At 34.8% G+C, this 22,106-nt stretch overlaps 3 protein-coding genes and 1 pseudogene across 3 annotated transcripts; 2 read left to right on the top strand and 2 right to left on the bottom strand.

The window, feature by feature from the left end:
- The first annotated feature begins 1,529 nt into the window (after positions 1-1,529).
- Positions 1,530-5,632, top strand: LOC145600946 (uncharacterized). Its single transcript, XM_081656828.1, has 3 exons — positions 1,530-2,266; positions 2,927-3,114; positions 4,664-5,632. The coding sequence occupies exons 1-3, from the start codon at positions 1,648-1,650 to the stop codon at positions 5,408-5,410; spliced, it is 1,554 nt and encodes a 517-aa protein (XP_081512954.1). The 5' UTR covers positions 1,530-1,647; the 3' UTR covers positions 5,411-5,632.
- A 126-nt stretch (positions 5,633-5,758) lies between these two features.
- Positions 5,759-10,408, bottom strand: LOC145600947 (ACT domain-containing protein ACR1-like). Its single transcript, XM_081656829.1, has 7 exons — positions 9,964-10,408; positions 9,824-9,869; positions 7,759-7,873; positions 7,548-7,615; positions 6,755-7,417; positions 6,394-6,498; positions 5,759-6,301 (listed from the first exon to the last, which is right to left on the bottom strand). Exons 1-7 carry the CDS (start codon positions 10,038-10,040, stop codon positions 5,942-5,944), a joined length of 1,434 nt encoding a protein of 477 aa, XP_081512955.1. The 5' UTR covers positions 10,041-10,408; the 3' UTR covers positions 5,759-5,941.
- A 4,616-nt stretch (positions 10,409-15,024) lies between these two features.
- LOC145601884 (protein PHLOEM PROTEIN 2-LIKE A10 pseudogene) lies at positions 15,025-16,936 on the top strand (annotated as a pseudogene).
- Positions 16,937-20,395: 3,459 nt separating this feature from the next.
- LOC145602146 (uncharacterized) lies at positions 20,396-21,898 on the bottom strand. The gene has a single exon (XM_081658314.1). It carries the CDS (start codon positions 21,864-21,866, stop codon positions 20,838-20,840), a length of 1,029 nt encoding a protein of 342 aa, XP_081514440.1. The 5' UTR covers positions 21,867-21,898; the 3' UTR covers positions 20,396-20,837.
- Between the last annotated feature and the right edge of the window lie 208 nt (positions 21,899-22,106).

Genomic DNA, 22,106 nt, shown 5'->3' with positions numbered 1-22,106 from the left:
AGGTTTTAATTTTGGCAATACAAGTTAAAGTGAATTAATGACCTGTTGTGTTCGGCTTAATTTCACTTCAATTCATAATTTCCTTTTTTTTATTAAAAATTCAGTTCGTTTTACTTTAGTAAATGTAAATTAGAAGAAACCCTTAGAGGTGATCAACAAGGCCTAACCTGCTATCCTAATCTGATCCGGCTCAAAAATAGGGCATTAGGGCGGGTTTGGGTAATTCCAAAAATACTTTTTTTTTTACTTGAAAATGTTACCAATAAGTAGCTCTAGTTGCAATCAATAAGAAATAGATGTACTATATCTATACTTATATGTTAAAAAGCGTTTCTAAGTACTACGATACAAGTCTTACCACCTTAGCTAACCATATATTGTGTGAATTTATCTAATAAGATTATAATTAATTTGGATAAGATGATTGTCCTTAATTGTACTATTTGTTACATATCATAGGATAACTTAACAACTTATATTAAATTTTGTTACAAATATTGAATATGGTTCCTCTAATACAAATCTTTGTTCAAAATATTACACTTTGAAGATAATTATCAATACATTAAGCAAAAATAATCAAAAGTTAATTATAAACTAGCAACTCGGGGCATCGCCCGAGCCACACACTAGTTATGAATTATAACATCTAAAAGAAATGAAAATGGGAAGATAAAAACGGAATTGAAGGAGTACATTACTTATATGCAATCAGAACTTGTGCGTTAGTGAATACTTCAAATCCTCAAAATGGGAAGATAAATGAATTATCACTGTTTTACACTGATTTATAAGAAAACTATAAATATATATTATGTAATAGGTATTCAATTTATACTTTTTTTACCCCATAATACAGTGCCTGTGTATGGTGTACAATACTAATTGTTTATTTCAGAAAATTCAGATGATCATAACACAATGCAAATAAATTTATATAAAGAGTAACACCAAAAGCTAATATAAAGTAACAATAATTTTAAACAAAATATTACTCTGTTTCAAAATGTTTACTCCTTTGTCAAAAAAAAAAAAAAAAAAAAAAAAAAAATGTTACTCCGTACAACAATTTAACATATACTCCCTCCGTCCCCAAATGATAGTCTCTTATGGGCAAAAATCACGGGAATTAAGAAACTTAAATAAAAGTAGTAAAATTACATTGGAAAGATAAATTTACATTGGGTATGTAAAATAGTAGAGAGAGAAAGTAATAAAAGTACATTGGAAAACAAAATTTATATAGGAAAGATAAATTTGCACAAATATTGTTGTAATTAGAGAGAATTTTGATAAAAAATTGATATTAATGGTACTTGAAAAAAGCAAATGGGACTATCATTTTGGGACTAAAAATAAGCCATAAGGGACTATCATTTGGGGACGAAGGGAGTATATTAGTACTCAGGTAAAAAATATTTAGTCGTTACAAATAATTTGATACGGAATACGATCCGTATGTAGTAGACAAAAATCAGACAAGGTTACTTCCCGGTTAAACAAATGAGGTAACCCGAAGTTGTTGCGATAATCGATCCCTTTTCAGTTAATCATAGACAGACGGTGCTAATTCTATCTCATCCCTCCTTTCTCTTACACACACACACAGACTCTCCTTCCTCCTCTTTCTCTCTCCTCTGTAAAGCCATGTCATGGCTAACCTCCATAGCCAACTCTCTCAAGCTCGACGAATACGAAGAAGAAGATGATAATACAACCACCACAAATTCCATACCTCAAAACCCTAACAATGGCGACGATCAACAAATCAACACTCGTCAAACAGACTCCGCCGATTCATCCTCAGCCTCCGATCATCAAACCACCACTCCTCGAGGCGTCAAAGACGATCTCTCTGAGTTTTCCAAAACCCTAACTCGTCAACTTTGGGGCGTCGCCTCGTTTCTCGCTCCTCCTCCTCCTTCTCCTTCTCAGATCTCTGATCGCGATCCGCAGATTGATGATTCTGATCCTGATTCCGGCGATCTTGCAGGAATTACCGGGATTCGGAACGATTTGTCGGAGATTGGCGGGAGATTTCGGTCTGGAATATCGAAGTTATCGACTAATAAGGCGGTTTCTGAGTTTTCGAAGATCGCTTCGAATATACTGCAGTTTGCTTCCGAGGAGGATTTGTCGATTGAGGATTATGCTAAGCGAGGCGTTGTTGGTGCGACTGAAGAGGTTGTTGCTTTCGCTAGGGATATTGCTATGCATCCTGAGACTTGGATTGATTTTCCTTTGCCTGATGATGATGAAGATGAAGGTACATTGAGTTCTGCTTTCGTTTTCATTACGATATTGCTTACAAATTAGGGAATTGCCAAATGTCAATTTTGTTATATTTTGGTTATGAATTGATTTATTTCGTTTATGGATTGTGGATATACTTGTTATCAGAATACTAGTGCTATAGATGATTGATTACCTTTCTGGTTAATATTGAATGTCATTTCATTCGATGATAGGCCGTGTTGTGAAGGACTATACTTTAGATGATTTATGTAATCTGTTGAGAAGAAGCTGTAATGCTAAATCCTAAATTTTGAGGAATCAGGACAATTTGGCTATTGTTTCTGACTTTCTGGAAGGAGTGTATTATTGTTCTATTGAGAGTGGTTATCTAGAAGTTGTTTCTAATGTGTGGAAGTTTTTGATTCTTTGAAAGTAATGTAATCACATTTGTTGCTCTATATTATTCAGTTCCCATTCTATATTTTCCCCACGAGATCACACTATTAGGATGAAGCTACCTCAATTTGCTGCCCTGTTTCTACTTTCTACCTTTGTTCTACGTAATTTGCTTGACGGAAGGTTTGGGGTTTAGATTTCTAATCTTTGTTCTTTCTAGTTTGGGGTTAATCTCTTATGTATGTTTGTTCTAGTGTTTCTTGCAAATCATGATGTTTCCTACTTCTATTTTCAGATTTTGACTTGTCAGATGCTCAGCAAGAACATGCATTGGCTGTTGAACGTCTTGCACCTGAACTGGCTGCCCTTAGAACTGAACTTTGTTTGGGCTACATGAATGAAAGCTCCTTTTGGAAAATCTATTTTGTGCTTGTGCACCCTAGACTTAGCCGACAAGATGCCGAAATCTTGACTACACCACAGGTAGGTTGTTATTTTTGTCATCAAATTCTATAATAAGCTGCTGAGCTATTTACAATTTAACTGCAAGTCTGTGCATTATATGATTGTGAGCAATGGTGTTGGTTCTTGAAATCAAATGCATTGAAATAAGGGCTTTAGGAAGCCAAATAGCCAGTTTGGGTATCTGCAGTCTTATCTAGTTATAATAGAATATGTAGGAACCTTAGACATGCTGACAATTGTGGTTTTTTTTTTTTTTTTTTTTGGAACAAGTTATGTGAACTGAAGACAAAGAAAGGGATTTTTCATTCTAATTGATATTGGAACAAGAATATCATCTTATTGTATGGATTTTATCTGTCTTAATTCTTATGGATCTTGGTTATCTTGCCTATTAGTATTTACAAGATCAAACCCATTTGGCCATTTGTACATTAATTAGGCGTTGAGGCGAGCCTGAGATCATTAAGTAGGGACAGGGAGTGTTGGAGAAGGAGTTTGAGATCCAAGCCATGGTGTTTGGAAGTCCTGGGGCCAAAATTGTTGGAATGACTTGAGAAAATGAAGTTATTCATCATAAAGTTGTTCAAGAGGTAGCAATAGTGATTTAAACTGTTTGAAAAGTTAGTGATTCTCAATAATTTTTATGCTACGTAGAGAAAAAGTCACAGCTTATTTTATTAATTAGGTAGCAATTCACAAACTTTTAGATAAATAAAGACAGGGAGACTCATTTTGGAGAGTGGTGGAAAGTCCACAGCTCTGTGTTAAATAAGGACAAATTTCTTCCGTACTTATCATGCGACTTTGGTAACGGAAGTATGCTTCTTAAGCCATTTTGAAGGCCAAAATTGAACGTTTGATTTGACTACCTAAACATATGGGCAAGAACATGCAAGCTGCAAAGTGTTTACAGAGACTTTTCTGTACCTGCGGTGAAATGTCAACAAAACAGGCATCTCATGGCCATGATTGCCTTATGTTTATACAGATCAGTATGGTAATTGTCCAGATGTATTCCCTTGATTAAAGCCATTTTTCACCCCAACAGACCAAATCTAGCAAAATTGTGAACATCTCCAGGGCTGAATTGGAGGAAGTTATGCCAATTGCAAAGAATACTTGTCTTTGCAAAGGGATATAGGATATGTGACTAATTACCTATGAGAGCCCTTAAATATTCTTTCGTGAACCACTTGTACCCCTAGGAGGAATTTATTGAATCAAAAAGCATGCCATGTCTGTCTCACTTTCTCTTAGTCAATAAATGAATGTTTAAGACTTATTCTAAGTGAGTCCTGCTGCTCTATGTGCTATATTTGTCTTAATTTACATTCCTTGTAATGTTTCAAGCTGTGAAAGACTATCTCATATGGTACTTGCCCTTGGTTTTGTTTTGTTTTTTTTTTTTTTTTTTTTGGGGGGGGGGGGGGGGGGGGGGGGGGTTCCTATTGATTTTTTTTGGAACACCAAGTTGATTTGAGCTTCCATTTGATGCACTCTTTATTACACTCTCCTTCACAGATTACTGTGTGTTACTGTCATACTGATCTTCACCCTGTTTCTGCAGATTATGAGAGCCAGAGCAATGCTAACCCAGGAACTCCGTATTCCTGGTAAACTAAGTTCATATGACTCCAAAAGTGGCCAGGCGTCCATTAATGCCACTGAGCTGTCACATGAAGAGCATCTATCTGTTCCAGTTGCTGATCCGACTGAGTACATCCCAGTTGAAATATCAGCTGTTGAGCCAGCCTCATCTGTGATAGAAGATGTTGAAATAGATAAACATCCAATTACTAGCACTGAAATTCCAGTTATAGACAAGGCAGTTGTTGGTGAAGTTAATAAGAAGACCATAGACCGTGAGGAACCAGCATCCAACACCAACAAAAGTAATGTTGATGTTGCTGAGGAAGTTTCAAAGAAGCCAATGGACATCAATAAGCCTACACCAGACATTTCTAAAAGCATAGATCAAAAAGATGAAGAGGACGTTGATGATTGGCTGAAAGAAGATAGTACTGAAGGAGGTTCATTCAAGGGAACGTCCTATCAAGTTGAAAATGATGATGATGTGTCATTTAGTGACCTTGAAGGAGATGATGATGTTCCCACAAGCTATAAGAAAGCTGGGAATCTAAATTCTTCTGCTAAAGAATCTAGTGATTGGATTCAGCTAAGCAGCCGATCATCTGATTCTTCTAAAGATATTAATGCAAAGAGTGTAAATCGTTCTGGTTCAAACATGGCGAATGCTCATGAGAACAAGGAATCTAATGACTGGCTTGATGTTGAAGATATTGATGATGCTTGATGTTAGTTACTATTCCATATTTTTATGGGTACTGTACTACTGTGTACTATTCCCTCCTTTTTAGTTGTCTGGTTTACTTGGTTCCCAATGTCCCATGACTTTCTTATGTAAATATAATGTATTTTTATTCACGAAATAGTTCTAATGGAAAAATACTTTTCATCAGATGTAAGAAATTGTCAATATGAATGCCTGTTGTATATATCATCGCTCTTTCAGCCTTGTTTTGTCTACTGTTATTATTTTCGAAGTTATGTACTCGTTGCTCAAAAGAATGTATAATCTTAGAAGCGCAGACTATACCAGAAGTTGGAGGTAAGAATTCACGGAGAAACTATGAATGCCAGTCAGTTGGTCACATATAGCTTGTTAAAGACTTTATGATGTATAATCTATTAATCTATTTGCATTATGTACAGGTCAACTAGAGAGGAGAACATCCCATATACTACAGTTAGACCTTCCTAATAAGCAGAACCTATACTTATGTATTTACAATTTACATGAGATTGTGGCTTGAGAGAACTTTCTTTATGACCAGATGGGTCCGAAATTGCCTGAAATCCTCTCAAGTCGAGACCATAGAAAGCTACTTAGAGATAGTAAACTTGGCTTATCGTCCTTTCCATTTGTGTTATTGTAGTTTCTGTTTTTGTTGGGTGATTTGTCATGCACCACAATTGTTCCACCAATCTCTTTTTCCATTGCTTCCACCATTTCTTTGCTTATCTTGAGCCCGGAAGCATCTGTAACATAAAATGTCCCAGTTGCCTTTTCACCTTTAGTCCCAATCTCAGCTCTTGTTACTGACAGCCCATTCTCCCGGAAAACCCTCGTTACATCTGACAGTAGTCCTGTTCTATCCTTGGCAGTGATATCTAACTTCAAGCCCTACATAAGAGAATCACATTCAATGTTAGTTACATTTGTTAGACCAGTAATCATGTTCATTTGAGAAAAAGGGAGGGAACTGATAGTCATACCTGTGTGCCTCTCCTTTCCACTGCAGCAATCAAGCATTGACTTACTTTGCGCCTCTCTTTTTCAGTGTTCAGTGTACATCCATCTTTGCGTCGTACATAATATTCCTGAGATGAGCACGCGTGCATAGGTTAACATTCTCAAGTATTCAAAAAGAACAGATGATGGGTACGCATTCACACCAATTTTCTGAAAAACTCAACAAGTAGGTTTTATACACAATCCTAAGAGCAGAGGCTAAAGTTGATCTGAAAAATAGGCCTCAAATTGGACAATATACTAGAGGTGACCTAAAACTGATAGACCGATGCTAAAAAAAGATAAGTATGCAGTAAGCGAATAAGAGCAAGATAAGAGATTCACCTGAACTGCAATGGAAGAATTGGAAGAAATGGCAGCATGAAACACCATGTACTGCATGTCAGTTAGAGCACAAACTGTGTCGAAAAGCAACTTGGGACGATCTCTACATCTTATATTTACCACAGAATACCCCTTCTCTTTACAAGTATCTATTGATACATGAGTACATTCACAACTCATCTCACGAAGCCTCTCATACTTCTTGCCTTCACCATCACATACACTACCCCCACAATTACAGCAAGTCGTGTAGTCCTCGTCAGCCAACATGAGTTGGTGGAGCCTCCTTTCGGTGTGAGTCTGAGTGGCAGCAGGGATTGTCCATCTCACGGTCTGTTTTTCACCGGTCTTATGATGAGCCCCCACGACAATCTGTAATTGTTCTTGTATATGAGAAAGGCGCTTCTGATCAGCGATTGGTCTGCCCATCTCCTGGTCATCCACATAGATGATGCAAGCACCCCGGTGTTTATGGGTCCATGCAACACCAGCGCTGACATGACACCCCAGTTCAGCAAGCACAGCTGACACTTCAGACAGTAAGCCAGGCTGATCTGTCATAGTCATCTCCAAGGCCGTGTGCTCCATTACCACATGCCGAGGTCTCACCTCCCTCCCAGGGCATACTTGCTCCTCTTCTGAATTTCTCTTGGTACATACAGCCTTCAAAATTTCAACCGCAGTTTATATTACTCAAACTCTTCATTTCTCCTTGAGTACTTCTCACATAAACGTCAAAAACAATAGTAATATGTGAAAGGTGAAACATAGTGTTAAGGAAAAAGAAAAGGACCTTCTGAATGTACTGAATGAGAGCTTCATCAGTAATCTTGTTGCCAAATTGATCCGTCACGTGGAAAACTGAAAATCATGCAATAAAATTAAACCCACATGGATTAGCTTCAGAATCAATTTTCTTTTTATTCAGCTAGTGATCTTGTCTGGTTATTTTTGGTCATAAAGTAGAAAGAGATAACGAAATTGACGTGAAATATAATACTAACCATCCATAAACCATCCACCATCAGAGCAAATGTATGATTTGGAGATATAAAGGTCAAGATCAGTTAAGATTTGAACAACTTCTAGCAGAATCCCATGCTTGTTTGCACTATCAACCTGTGTTTCACATAAAGCAATTAACTAAACACAACCTTATTCATATAATTTCCATCACAAGTAAATGTATACAATTGCTTTCAACATCCAACAAATTGTGACTACTTGATTTCTTATCCACACATACCCCGGCACATTACCTAACTTATACTTGAAGTCACATAAATCGGTTCAATCCAAACTGAGACTGACCAAACTTGAAAATTCATGTAACCAATATTGATTGAATAAGTAAGATAATAAACCTGATTCCCAATTCGAGTAGTACCAAACCAGCCTGAAACCAAACTGAATAACTCGACACCCCGAAACAATCTAACCCCATTTGCCACCACTATCTAATCCTTCGTGACTTCGTCTAGTAAAGATTCTCTACTTCAATAATTCTAAAATGCAATCTAGTTTTTAGGAAGTTGTCATTTACAATGGTTTACTCCTATAATGGCAGGAACACTCAGCATGATCCACTTGTGGATAGGGATGGCAATATTAAGTGGATATCCACTAACCCGCTCCACCCGCAATAAATAAATGGACGAAAACCCGAATTAAATGGATGAGAAGCGGGTGACGGATGAAGCGGATGGTGGATCGGATCGGATATGGATGATATTTTTTTCACCCGTTAACAATCCACCCATCCGTTTAACATATATTAATTTTTTAATCTAAGAAATTTAATAATTAAATATGAAATGTGCAAGAAAATTATATGTTTTTTTTGTTGCAAATTAATTTTATATTGTTATTGACTTATTGTTTCCTTTTTAATTAATAAAATTAATAAAACTATTATACAAATAACCGAAAATTAAAGTTTATGTGAGTTTTTTTCAACTTTAATACTCATCCGTTAGTCATCCGCTCCACCCGTTTCATCCGCGGATGATGGACGGATGGATATGGATGATGGGTGAAGCGGATGATGGATGGATGTGGATGGAGCGATTAGAGTAATGGATGGATGCGGGTGAAGCTCCACCCGATCCGAATCCGATCCATTGCCATCTCTACTTGTGGACATGTTTCTTGACAACCAAACAACTCTTAAAAAATCTTTTTACTTGTAAATTGAAATCCGTACAATCTGGAACATTTAGTAGTATACTATTAGCTATCATTCAATGATGATAAGGATTCCTTGTTCTATCAGCTCATGGTATTAAGAATTGATTAATTAATCATTGTGATAATAATGATAACCTTCTTGCCGCCGTGGACTTCACTATAGGTCTATATCCTTATAAATAATACTTGTAATACTCCTTCCATCCGAAATCAATAATAATCAATATTTGAATTCCGTGGTCATACTTCTTTAAACATTGTTGATGATCCACTATAGCAAAATTAAACACATACTACTCCGTATGATAAAATCTAGTAAATTCACACCTTCGTACATAAAGTTATTGTTGCCTATCTATCTTAGTAGGACGGAGGTGTATAATGCATAAATTGGCTAATTGGTCAATCACAAAAGTAATAATATTGTTTCCGGGGTTTTACCCTTTTTGGTACCAACCCTCAAGACTTTACCACATTGACATTAGGGATTTATCTCTCCCTAGTCTCAAATTTTAGCTAGGGTACTTGAAAACTTCACCCACCAATCCACCCTACTATACAATACCAAATTACCACAATTAGTGTTTGATAAAGTAACACCACAAAGCTAATGTGGTGTAAATAATTACAACTACTATAACTTAGAATAGGATTTCATAATTAATAGTTGAATACATTCAATAAATTAAAATGGAATCTGACGTGTGGTATCTCCTTTTGGTGGTTTCCAACTCTATTAATGGATACTATATAGAATCCATAATCATAGACCCATCAATTGGAATTTAATCAAGAACCATAATTAGATTAAACAAATGCATATATTTCTAAAAATAAAATTAAAATTAAACAAAAATAAGCGGTGGCTCAAGAATGTCTAACCTTGATAAGGGTGCAATTTTTACTGGAATCGTTGTCAATACAAACCCTACAAAATCAAACCCACAAATTAAAAAACAGAATTTAAGTTTGAAACTTTAATCACAATTAATCTGAATAAATTTGGGATCTTTAAAAATAACCTTGGAGGGTTGATACGTTCAATCAAAGATTCGAACGCAGGATTGTAGTATGGCCTGTAGTAGCAAAATTGTTCCATTGATTTCTGACGCTTTTTATATTTCCTCTGTTTTTTTCTTTTCTTTTTTTATAGTTCAGTTAAAGAAAATTTCCAATTTCCCAGTAAATATATTTACTCCCAATTCAATTAATTCAAAACCCAAGAATTAAAAATGAAAAAGAGGAAATCTTTAATGGGTTTGAATGAAATTGCAATGAGTTTGAAAAAGAAGGTTAATAATGGAAGAAAAACAGAGTTATAGGAAAAGAGGAGAGAGAAAGAAAGAAGAAAAATGGTGATGACATAAAAATGAGAAGAGAAAGAAAGGAGGAAAATTTGTTGTAGCAAAAGGTCTGATATTGTTGGGAGATGGGAAGAAGAAAACAGAGGTTGAGAGGAGAGAGAAAATGAAAGGCAGGTGTAAAGAGAGATGTGGTTTATATATATACCATCATTTTTTTTTTCATAGGAATTGGATTTCCGAGAGTGAAGGGGGAGTCCAGTCAACTATGAATCTTAACAGTTTTTACCCTTTTTTTACTCTGTTTTTCTCCGTCAAACTTTAAAAAAAAAATTGAAAAAAAATTAAAATAATACTAAATTAAAAGATAATCACAAATTTTCATATGTGTATGGCCACAAATTGCCATTATAAAAGTTACTTCTTTCGTGTTATAGGGGTTATTCAATTAGTGTTACAGAGGTTATTCGATCAATGTTAAATAGGTTACTCGGCAGTGATACAGGTAGGGCTACTTTGCCAGTGTTACAAGAGTTATTTTGTCATTGTAATAGGGGCTATCAAGTCAATATTATAGGGATTGTTTTGTTCTTTTACAGGTCTGGTGATCTTATGGTGTGGTTAGCCACAGACAAAAAGTGCTGAAAGATAATACAGGCTTGACAAATGTAGAAGATATTTTAAAGTTACTAATTATGGCCAATCTTATGGCATAAAAATTAATATGTGTTGGAGGATGTTTTGTTCACTGTACATCATTTATTTTTTAATAATAATTGTTTGATCACATGTTGATAATCATCAATAAACCATTCACAACTCACAAGGCATTGCATGCACTATGAACCGTAACTTTTTTTTTTTTTTCATATCATTTCGATAAGTTTTCTTTATTTTATTGTTTTATTTAATTTGTATCGAAAATTTTTGCCATCAACTATCTTTTAAATGACTACTTTTAAAAATAACTATTAAAACAAAAAACCATTCAAAACCACACATGCAAACAACTTAAACAAATGAGGGGTTATAACTAAAATTTGCAAACCTAGGGTATAATGTCATGCCATTGATCATAAAAATTGTAATTAGAAATAAAAATATACAAAGGTCTGTTCTCTTTAGCTTAATTTCATTTCAGTTCAGCTCCAATCAGTTCAGTTCAGTTCCTAATTTCCTCTCTCATAAAATATTCAGTTCAGGTCAGTTCAGTTCTAATGTATACAGTTCAGTTCAGTTCAGCTCAATTCACTAAATCATAACAGGCCCTAAATTTTACAGTAGATATTTTTGTGCTATTTTGTTTTGTCATTGCTATGTCATTTACTATGTAGCAAAATTTAACAATCTCACATAAATATCTTGTAAATCAACAAAAATCAATTTCAATCAAAGAAGATGGAGCCTCAAATCATGATGGACCCACCCTTTTTTTCATATAAAGCGAGTAATTAAGGAAAAAAATATATCAAAAATGCAAAATTTAACACGTGAAGAATGATTAATCAAATTAACAAGACTCCTTCTGATTACATATACTCTTCAAATAAAATGATTTGTAACTATTTCTATTTATTTTATTACTCCGTAATATAAGAATTTTCCTACAATATTTAGTGAAGTTGAATTCAACCACGGAGTAATCTTCTTTCAAATAAATTAATCTTATGTCCCCTAAATTACAAAGACATTAATTACGTAATTAGCAAAATAGATGTGATTATGCTCAATTTTGCGACTCACTTGCGTGCAAAGCCTATGAGTAAAGTTGAAGAAAATCATGTAAACATAGATTTTTAATTTTGGTCAAAAGAAGGATGGTCTCTTAGCTATATACCACGTATACAAATTATGCCAGGTGGCAAATTGCCACATTTACAGCCTGTATATCTATGCGGCGGCTCGCCACCGCTGCTGTTTACACGAGGCTACTAAGCAAACGAATCAGTTTTCGCAATTCATATTATATTTCAAATATTTAAATGATTCAATTCAAATAATGCTCAAATTTCAGATGTATTCCGTATTAAGTACAAGTTACAACAATTTGGCTACTTGATATATTTGCCATTCACATTAGATATTTAGATACATTTTGTGTTTCTGCATTGCCTCTTGCCAAAGCAAAATTTAACAACATTGTGTATTTTCTAGAGAAGTTAAATAGAGTTATTTTTAATTAATGTTTTTTATTCTTTTGTCAAAAATGATGATAAAGTTCGTCATTGACTTGTACCATTATTCACATATCTGATGTCTCTCATGCGGTGTATCTATTGATTTTGATACTACCAATAAATTTGTATATTGCTACAATTGATTAAGTTATGTGGTTTTTTTTTCTTGATTTCTAAGTAGGTTATAGCATTTGCTACATTTAGCTTGTATTATTCATAGGCCATAACATTAGTTTATCGATCAATTCAGGTTATGGTCAGAATACTATTCTTATTTATAAGCATCTTGACAAAATTACAGCATGCACAAGGAATTAAGCATATTAAATATGAAAGGAGTTCATGCAAATTAAATGTAGAAAAGGTTGAAAAATGAGGAGAATGTATTAAGTTTTTCAACATATTAATGACTCGTATACTATATATGTGAATAAGGCCACATTATATTAGGAGATCCGTCCCTTCTTGTTACATAATTAGTTGGGAGCATAATTATATTGTACCAATTTGAGTATGATAAGGATTGATGATTATAGCTAACGAATTAATTAAGCTCTTCATAAGTTAGAGTAAGTTTGTAAGTGAGATGCGTGAGGAGCTGAGGATAGCTAGGTGACAACCTATTATCCTATACTATTGGTCTCAAAACACATTATTCGTATTACTTTTCATCATATATAGATTTGACGTGTGAGAAAGAAAAACAATACCTTAACAAGAGTTCAAAATTTCTATCCCTAATAGCTAAGGTGTCTAAGATTTTTTCCACCTTTCTAAAATGAATTTTAAAATATACAAAGTAAAACATTTGAGAGTGATTCTTATAAATTTAAGGTGTTGTAAAAAAGATGACGTAATTTTTTATATAATCCGTGAACGAGAACAGTAGAATCATGAGAGGTGAATAGGGCATGTTCTGATATACTGAACTGAACTGAATATTTTATGAGAGGAGGATATTAGGAAGTGAACTGAACTTAAGCTAAAGAGATTAGACCCTAAAACTAGTTAAACATGAGAGTGCAATATATAGGACTAGTAGAGTAGTAGGAGCGACTCCCTTGGGGAAATGATTTTGGCACACCCTTAATTGATTTTGGCACACCCCTGTGTGAAAGCACAGTTTTCTATGCTCTTCTCACATAAGGGTGTGCCAAAATCAATAAAGGGTGTGTCAAAATCAATTTCCATCCCTTGGGTTGGATGTGCGCTAATATTTACAGGGCTAGGCCCAAAAGAGTGCCTCAGAAGCCAACAACTATAACAGTATAACGTCAAGACCCATGTATCAACTATCCAACAAATTTTGAAACAAAAAAAAACGGCGTATAATTTATCATCATTATTTTTTTTCTTTTGAGAAAGTCATCATCAATTGTTTAATTATTATAATTTCCAGATTTTGGAGCACCGCATAAAATATATACAAGTGAAATTATATTATAATCACAAAAAATAAAAAACGAATTTGTTAAGAAAAAACAGATCTTGTATCAGACATTCAGACGCAATCCACTAGCATCACTGCATTAGATATTATCCACCTACCAAAATATACAATGTATTTTGTATTTTTCAGTTTTTTAAAATATAATACAGAGTAATTTATTATTGAAATGATTTTTTTTACAGGAATTTTTTGAATAGAGTATAATTAGGGTCTGTTCACTTCAGCTTAATTTCAGTTCAGTTCAGCTTCAATCAGTCAGTTTAGCTCTAATTAGTTCAGTTTAGTTCAGCTCCTAATTTCCATCTCTCATAAAATATTCAGTTCAGCTCTATTCATCAGTTCAGTTCAGTTCAGTTCAGCTCCAATCAGTTTAGTTCAACTCCAATCAGTTCAGTTCAGTTCAGTTAAATACGGTAGTATAAGTAGGGTTGGTAAGAGAGAAAAATAATAAAAATATTTGTAAAAATGGGAAAGTATGAGAGATAATTTATAAAATAATGATCGGTCCTTAGAGGTTAGAGCATTTACAATGGTTAGCTACTTAGCTACAAGAGATGTAGTTTTGGCTTACCATTGTTATTATCAAACTACATCAATTTAAGCTACAACCTCAACAATAACAAGCTACATCAATTAAATGGAACAAAAAAAAAAAAAAAAAAAAAAAAAAATCGCTTGCCAAAGAAGAAATTATTGAACAACACATGCATTAGTCTTTGTGATACTACATAGCTTTGTAGATCAGCAATGTAGTTTCACCAAAGCTATAATTTTGTAGCTCCATTATTGGTAAGCTACTAAGGGCTTGTTTTCTTCAGATTATTTTCACTTTAGTTCAGTTCTTAATTTCCTTCTCTCATAAAATATTCAGTTTAGCTCATTCAATCAGAACAAGCCCTAACTTTAACTACTACGTATTTATAAATTGCAAGTTATGACCACCATTGTGGATGCTCTTACCAAATAGACAAGTATTACAATTGTTATAAAATGGACATAAAATAAAAGCGTTGCGATTATTACGAAACGAAAGTTCTTTGTTATCACTCTCAACCCTCTTAACTAAAAAAACGGATGAAATATTATTATTACGGATTATTAATTATATTTATTGAGTACTCCGTATTACGGGTATTATTACTTCCGTGTATTTGTCCGAGCGAGTTTGGGAAATTTGGTTTAGCTTTGAGAGGTTTCGCCTTCTTTTCCACACAACACCAAGACGACTCTGTAAATCTTCCATTCATCCTGTACCGCAATTTCTGCTCATTTTCCCTCTTTCTTTCCAGGTTTATACCCCTCTTTCTCCTTTTTTGTTTGTTTAATTGTTGCAATTTGACAGTTTCAAGATTACGATGATTTCACAATTAACAATAATACGCTAAAAATCATCAACAATAATCCCGAAACCCTAGTTTTGTTTTTGATTTGTTTGAATGGATTTGCAATTGGTGAATAAGGGTATTGAATTCACACGTAAAAAGAAGAAATGGGTTCTTCTTTTAGCAGCTTTTGGGGTAACTGGGTATGGTGCTTATAGGGTTTATAATTCTCCATCTGTTGCTAGAAAAAGGAAGAAATTTGTGAAATTATGCAGTGCCCTTGTTTCAATCATTGTTGCTGTTTCTGATTCTGCTGAGACTGTTGGGATTCTTTCTAAAGATTTAAGGGAATTTCTTCAGTCAGATTCTGATGAAATTCCCAATAGTTTGAAGCAGATCTCAAAATTAGCTCAATCAGATGATTTCTCTGATTCTGTTGTTAGGATTACTGCTGCTTTGACAAGGGGGGTTTTCAGGGGTTATCAGGCAGAATATTCCACTAATGATACATCTAAGGCTGATTCGAATTCGGGTTTTTACGACCGATTTATGGATAAGCTGTTATCGGAATCTGGCTCAGGGTTTGCTTCTGTGGTTATTGGTAGTTTTGCCAGAAATTTGGTGACTGCATTTTATTCAATTCAAGAGTCTGGTAGAGAATTGAATTCGGGTGTGAAGAAAAATGCTGATGGTTCGGTGTCTAAGGAGGCACCGTTGCCTAAATGGGTTGATGCAATGTGTAGTGATCGTTTCAGGGATCTCTTTGGTGAATGCATAGAGAAGTTTGTTAGCACTGCTGTTGCGGTTTATCTTGATAAAACTATGAATATTAACACCTATGATGAGCTGTTTGCTGGATTGACGAATCCAAAGCATAATAAACAAGTGAGAGATTTGTTGGTGACGGTATGCAATGGTTCGATTGAAACTTTGGTTAAGACATCTCACCAGGTTTTAACAAGTTCAGAATCTGGTGAAAAAGTGGGGTCTGATTCTTCTTCTTCTGTATCTCGGTTTGTTGTGACACGTTCCAATTCAGATGTGGTATCGAAGACTTTATGTTCTGTGATTGATGATGCCCATAATGTGATCAGTGTTAAACAGAATGAACTTGGACGAGGAAAGTTTAATGATTCAAAGGAAAGTAGGAAGTCATCTAGTGGTAGTTGGATGTCAACAATGTCTTCAACCTTGGCTGAGCCGAGTAATAGAAAGCTTGTCCTTGATGTTACTGGCAGAGTGACTTTTGAGACTGTGAGATCATTCCTGGAGTTTTTGCTTGGGAGGTTGTTTTCCAGCGTGAAAAGAAGTGTCCGTGCTGTGAATTGTGCTATCATCGACACTGGTCATCATGTTGTGAGATATGTTACGGCAAAATCTTATATTGTTGCTACTATATGTATCTCACTGTGCTTACATATACTGGGCGGCCCTTGGCAATTGATGCCTGCTTGAGTTAGTAAGTCTCTTCCTTGTCAGTTGAAATTCCTCATAGCATATGCCTCTATTGTACGTTGTAAAGTTTTCATTTGATTATTTCCAAGTTCATGAATGTTTTATTCTACCTTGGTAAAAAAAATCATTGTCAGTATTTTCGAGTGTGCTACAAAACATGTTTAACTGCTGACCTTGATGTAAATCTTGATGTATATATGAGCTATAAATTCTGGAAATTTGTGTAGTACTTTTTGTAAAACTTTTTACTTTTGATTTGCAATTGATATAAGATTCTCATTTGTGCATTATATCTACAAGACTGTAATATCTGTATTACTTTATTATGCTCATAATTATAGCATTCTATTGGTAAGATGTATGAATGAATAATTCTCTCTATATGGCGGGGTTTGAATTTTACTCCGAGGTATCGAATCCTAATGTCCTTGGATTTCTAGGTTGGGTTGTGAATATGCCCCCAAAGGTTGAGCAGATATTTGTCCTCATATGCCTAAATCTGACAATCCTACTTGGAGTTGCGGTTGAATTCACTCTAGCTTGATCCACCTCAATTCACTCAATTTTTGTTATGCTCGCTTATTCAAGAATAAAATTGATGATTCTGAAGTCCCTGCTTTGAAATCCTGCATTGGATTCTCCTAAGCTCTTTTGTGTCAAAACCAGCCTTCAGTCTTTGTGTATTGCTGTCTTAGTGCACTGCTTTAATTTTTAGAAGTTTAGCAGGAGTTATTAGAGTGGAATGTTTCAAATGGAGCACCACAACAAACATGGTAAGGCATATGTAAAAAACTACAGCATTAGGCTTACAAGGCACGAGTCAACAGAGTATGGACGACATTGGTGGTTGACTAGGTATTTCTCAAAGAACACTGTCCCTGTAGTTTAAGAAATTGGGCTGATTCCCTCCACCACAGTATCAGCTTTTGAGTCCAGAATGCTTTGTATTGCAAAATGTCTCCATATGAGGTATCTGAAGAAACTGAATATCCGTTCACAATTCTTTCTCCAATCTCCATGATTGAGAAGCAAAATTTGATCAAATTACGAACATAGCAAGGGGGGATTCGCTGATGACATTGACTTGCTGATAATGGTTGAGCATGGCAGATAGGTTACATGGTTTTCTATTGCTTGGCAAAAGCTGTGCAATTGAAGCAGGATTAAGCATTACTGCATTAGAATTACTTAAAAGTGTCGCAGTTGCAGAAACTGAAGCAAAACTCCTAGCAAAGTCAGTGGACACTGGACAGCATCTTAATTCTTATTTTCTTAACATAGCTAAAATTTTAGCTAGAGAAGTATGGTTGGTAAGTTTTCAATGTATCACCACTCGGATTAATAGATGTGAGAAATGTGATCTGATTCATTGAAGTCTAACTGGTCAAATCTTTTTTGTCCATTAAGTTTTACATTACCTGTAACAGGCAGTAAATAACTAAATATATAGGCATATAAAACCTGTAGATGCCAGAATAGTATGTGGTTGTTGTTTTGAATATTTGGATAGAACTTCTGAATATCATCCTGTTGTTGACAATAGAATCGAGATTATCGAGACTGTCATTTGTCCATCTTATATGCAGCATTGGTAATTTGGTATAGCTGTTTTTATTGAGCACATTCAGCTGATTTTCCATTCATTTGTCGAGGGTTTGCCAGTGAAAAACCACCTTGGGAAGACTTCATGGACGAGGCAAAAATGTGTGCCTTGCAATCCGTTAATTCTATTACTTCATACAAGTATAAACTAAATTGTGTGCATTAGCATAACGTACAGTTCTAAAGATAGTGGTGCTTGAGCTTGACCATATGCAGGGTTGTGGCCTTGTGGGTTCAACAAGTGAAAGTGGATTGGACTTGAGCAGTTCAATTGTGTTTATTTGCTTTTTTTTTTGTCTCAGTCTAAAAGTGGTGGGCTGGTGTTTTCTCATATTCTGGCCTTTAGCATGTTTAAAATAGTGTTGTTATTTGTTGTGTACTAACCTTAAAACCCACCCTACTGGCCCAAGTTTCAGATATTTCAACACAATTTATTTTCAAAGGGAATTATATCACCGGGTTGTGCATAAAACTGGAAAAGTCGTATCATACTGAGCTCGTGCCAATCTTCCATCATTAAGAATGTAAGACACACTCTCTAACTTACACAGTACGTTGTATTGTGTCGGATTATGCTTTGTTAGTGGCCCCTTATATAAGCCCCACAAAACCATAAACAGTTGTGTAGTACGGAGTACACTGTATGTTGAGACGAATTAATAGTAAACAAGTCCATCCATTCTAAACGCGTTTCGATTTCGCTGATTGTAAAAGAAAATTAGAAAAAGGAAGTTTGAAAGTTTGAAACACTATTAATCTCATGAAAAAGGCTCTTTTAACCTTGCACATCAATAGCCGCCGGAAAATTGGCCTCTAGCAACTTTATCTAGGAGAAACCGTTGCTTCCGTGACCAAAATCACCTCTTTTAAAGTGCAGCAAACTATTTTGTGGATAAAGGTATTAGTTATTGGTTGTTGAAAATTTTATCCATGATAGTTACTCTGGTTGATTGTTAATAGTATCCTATTTTTCATTCAACTTATAATAAAGTGCTACAAATCACACGTGGGTAGAATTCAAGGCTACCTAATTCAATAAGATTATTCTTTTAATTATTTTGACTAACTTGAGATCAAATGACCCTTTTGACGAAATTGATATGAAGTATTACATAACAGATTTTCAAATCATTATTCAATTGCATTTCTAAATAACATTAGCTCTTCCATGCCTTATGAGTTATGACTAGGCCACTAGTAATGGGGCATGCATGATCGGATGATCCTCATCTCTACCTTGACGCAACACTAATTTTCGATACTCCATAGAAAAACTCAATTGTACTCCGATCCCTTCATTGTGTAAAGATTATTTAATTCTTTTATTTCACTTTATTAAAATTTAATTAATTGTCCTAATTAATTGAGTGAATAGGGACGATTCTTTTCCATTTACTGCAATTACTTACGAATTATTATTTATCCGCGTACTTGTCTAAATCAAACTATATCACATAAAAGTACACCATAACTTCTTATATTTGTCTTTATAATAAAATGTATGGTAGGGAATATGGCATAGAGAAATTGTGGTGACCATATGATTTATAAAGAAATTAGGTAAACATTAGTAAACTAAAAATAATTAGGGCAATTTTTTAACACCACTTGATGCACCAAATTATTGTTAATTATGTAGTAAATTGAAGGGGTAATTACAAATTTGGATGAATATTAGGTAAGCAATGGTCTTTAATTAATTATTCTATTGGGACATTAGTCAACCAATCATTGGACCTTAGATACTTTGCTTTCTGACCGACCATATCAATGGTGGGGGCCTAATCTTCATTTTTACCACTTTATTGCATGGTGCATCACTTTTTTCTTATGTCGTCTTTATAAGTTTATATATTAATTCAATGATCATATTAAATTTCACGTATTCAATTTCATCCTTCTTGTATATAGCTCCTCACATATGTGAAGGAGTATTATGTCCTTTCCTCCTCTTCAAAAGAGATGTTTGATTAATCCGATTATAGTTAAACGATCTATTTTTTTCGGTTTACTTCTAATTAGTAAGTCGCATGTGATTGAAGGTCATTTTTTACTCGAAAAGATATGTAACAAGTAGTTAAGTGGGTATAGTAATTGAATAATAAAGCTAAGAATATGAAGTAAAGATTTAAAGAAGCATTAGCACGCGAGACCAAAAGTTTTTGCTAATTATAAACCAAGCACCAACTTTAATTCATCTTTACAAGAGAACAATTCCATATTTTAACAGGAAACTTGAAAAAAAAATTCCCATCAATGGAGTTACAAAGAAAAAACCTCACCCCGCCCAATCAAATAATAATAATAATAACATATATAAGACCATCCGAAAAACTACACTAATCTCTTATGATCTACATAGATTTTGAGAATATATAGATCAATAATACATCTAATTCATAATATATAGCTGCCTTGTATAATTAATCACCCTCGTCCAATTTTATTTATTAGTACGGGTGTTCATCATATATCTATATATATTTTTCATTGATTATATATCGATATAGATGATTTGCATAGCCTTAATAATCGGGGATTTTTTTTTGTATGTACTTAGTTATAGTGAAATAATATATCATACGTTAATTAATTAATTATTTGATTCGATATATTTGCATGGGGGTGCATTAAGTTGCTGGTCGTTGAGAACGAACATTGTTGTTGTTGAAGTTGCTGAAGTTTCCAAATATTGCTGAGATGCATTAATTTCCTTTGGAGTATGAATGATTCGGCTTTGAGCCGTTCATTTTCTCTCCTTACAAGTTGAATTTGATGGGTCATTAACCGCAGATGGTTCGACCGCTCCCGAGTTTGGATTTTAAGTTCGTTTGCATTGTTCCTTAGATTTTCTAGGTGTTTTTGTTTCCGCATCCGGGACCGTCTCGCTGATTCCCGGTTCGATATCATCCGCTTACGCTTTCGTTCATCGGAGTTGTTCTTGGCCGGATCATCAAGACACGTACGTCGATTTGGGTTTTGGTTTGGATCATCAGAACCTGAACCTGAACTTGAACTTGAGTTGGGAGGGTTTGAGTTTTGGTTTGGTTGATCCTGATTAGGGCTTAATTTTTCATTACTAGGGGATCTTTTTGGACAATCTGAACCTAAATCGGTACCAACATGGTAAGGACCTAGGTCAAGTTCGTCAAAAGGAGGTGATTGTTGGGTTGGACTTTCAAAATCTGCATGGTAATGACTTAAGTCAAGTTGGTCAAAACAAGTTGTATTTGTGCTTTGACTTTCTGAACCTAAGTCTGAACCAATATGGAAACTACCTAGATTTGTATTGTCAAAACTAGGCAATACTTTGTTTGGAAATTCCGAACCTAAGTCTGATCCAGCATGGTAACAACTTAGGTTTGGTTGTTCCAAACCTAAGTCTGATCCGGCATGGTAACAGCTTAGGTTAGGACGTTCCGAACCTAGACCAAAACCGGCATGGTAACAACTTAGGTTGGACTTATTACTAGACTTGGGTTTATTTGAATCATTCGGTTTATAAAGAGTGGAAGTAAAAAAAGATTCAAGATTCTCCCACGGGGTGAAACCACCGTTGAAGGGGTTACTACTACTATTGCTAAAGACGGGTTCGGAGGGGAGAACGGTGGACATCATGGCTGAGAAATAGCTTATAGGTGGGGGGTAGAACGAAAGAAGAGGAAAAGGGGAGAAAGGAATTGTAAGGGAGGATTATTTATGGGCAACCAAAGCACCCAAAAAAGCTAAAGTTTTGATCGTGGGTTCCACAATGTGAGGAAAAATGTTGGGCAATTTGGTCATAAGATCATTACTTTTGAATCAAGTGGCACTTAGAGGGCTAAAGTGGGTCCGGTCATAAATCACAATTACCATCTG

The sequence above is a fragment of the Chenopodium album genome, chromosome 21, assembly GCF_948465745.1.
Source record: "Chenopodium album chromosome 21, dcCheAlbu1.1, whole genome shotgun sequence".
Taxonomy (NCBI): Eukaryota; Viridiplantae; Streptophyta; class Magnoliopsida; order Caryophyllales; family Amaranthaceae; genus Chenopodium; species Chenopodium album.
The sequence above is the reverse complement of the archived record's forward strand: the minus strand, read 5'-3'. Positions and strand labels throughout refer to the sequence as shown.

Coding starts and splice junctions, on each gene's coding strand:
- LOC145602146 (XM_081658314.1), bottom strand. CDS start 21,866: ATGATGTCCACCGTTCTCCCCTCCGAACCCGTCTTTAGCAATAGTAGT.
- LOC145600946 (XM_081656828.1), top strand. CDS start 1,648: ATGTCATGGCTAACCTCCATAGCCAACTCTCTCAAGCTCGACGAATAC. Junction 2,267..2,926: donor TGATGATGATGAAGATGAAG/GTACATTGAGTT, acceptor TTCTATTTTCAG/ATTTTGACTTGTCAGATGCT. Junction 3,115..4,663: donor AAATCTTGACTACACCACAG/GTAGGTTGTTAT, acceptor CTGTTTCTGCAG/ATTATGAGAGCCAGAGCAAT.
- LOC145600947 (XM_081656829.1), bottom strand. CDS start 10,040: ATGGAACAATTTTGCTACTACAGGCCATACTACAATCCTGCGTTCGAA. Junction 7,874..9,823: donor AAAATTGCACCCTTATCAAG/GTTAGACATTCT, acceptor TGTGAAACACAG/GTTGATAGTGCAAACAAGCA. Junction 7,418..7,547: donor TCATTCAGTACATTCAGAAG/GTCCTTTTCTTT, acceptor GAAATTTTGAAG/GCTGTATGTACCAAGAGAAA.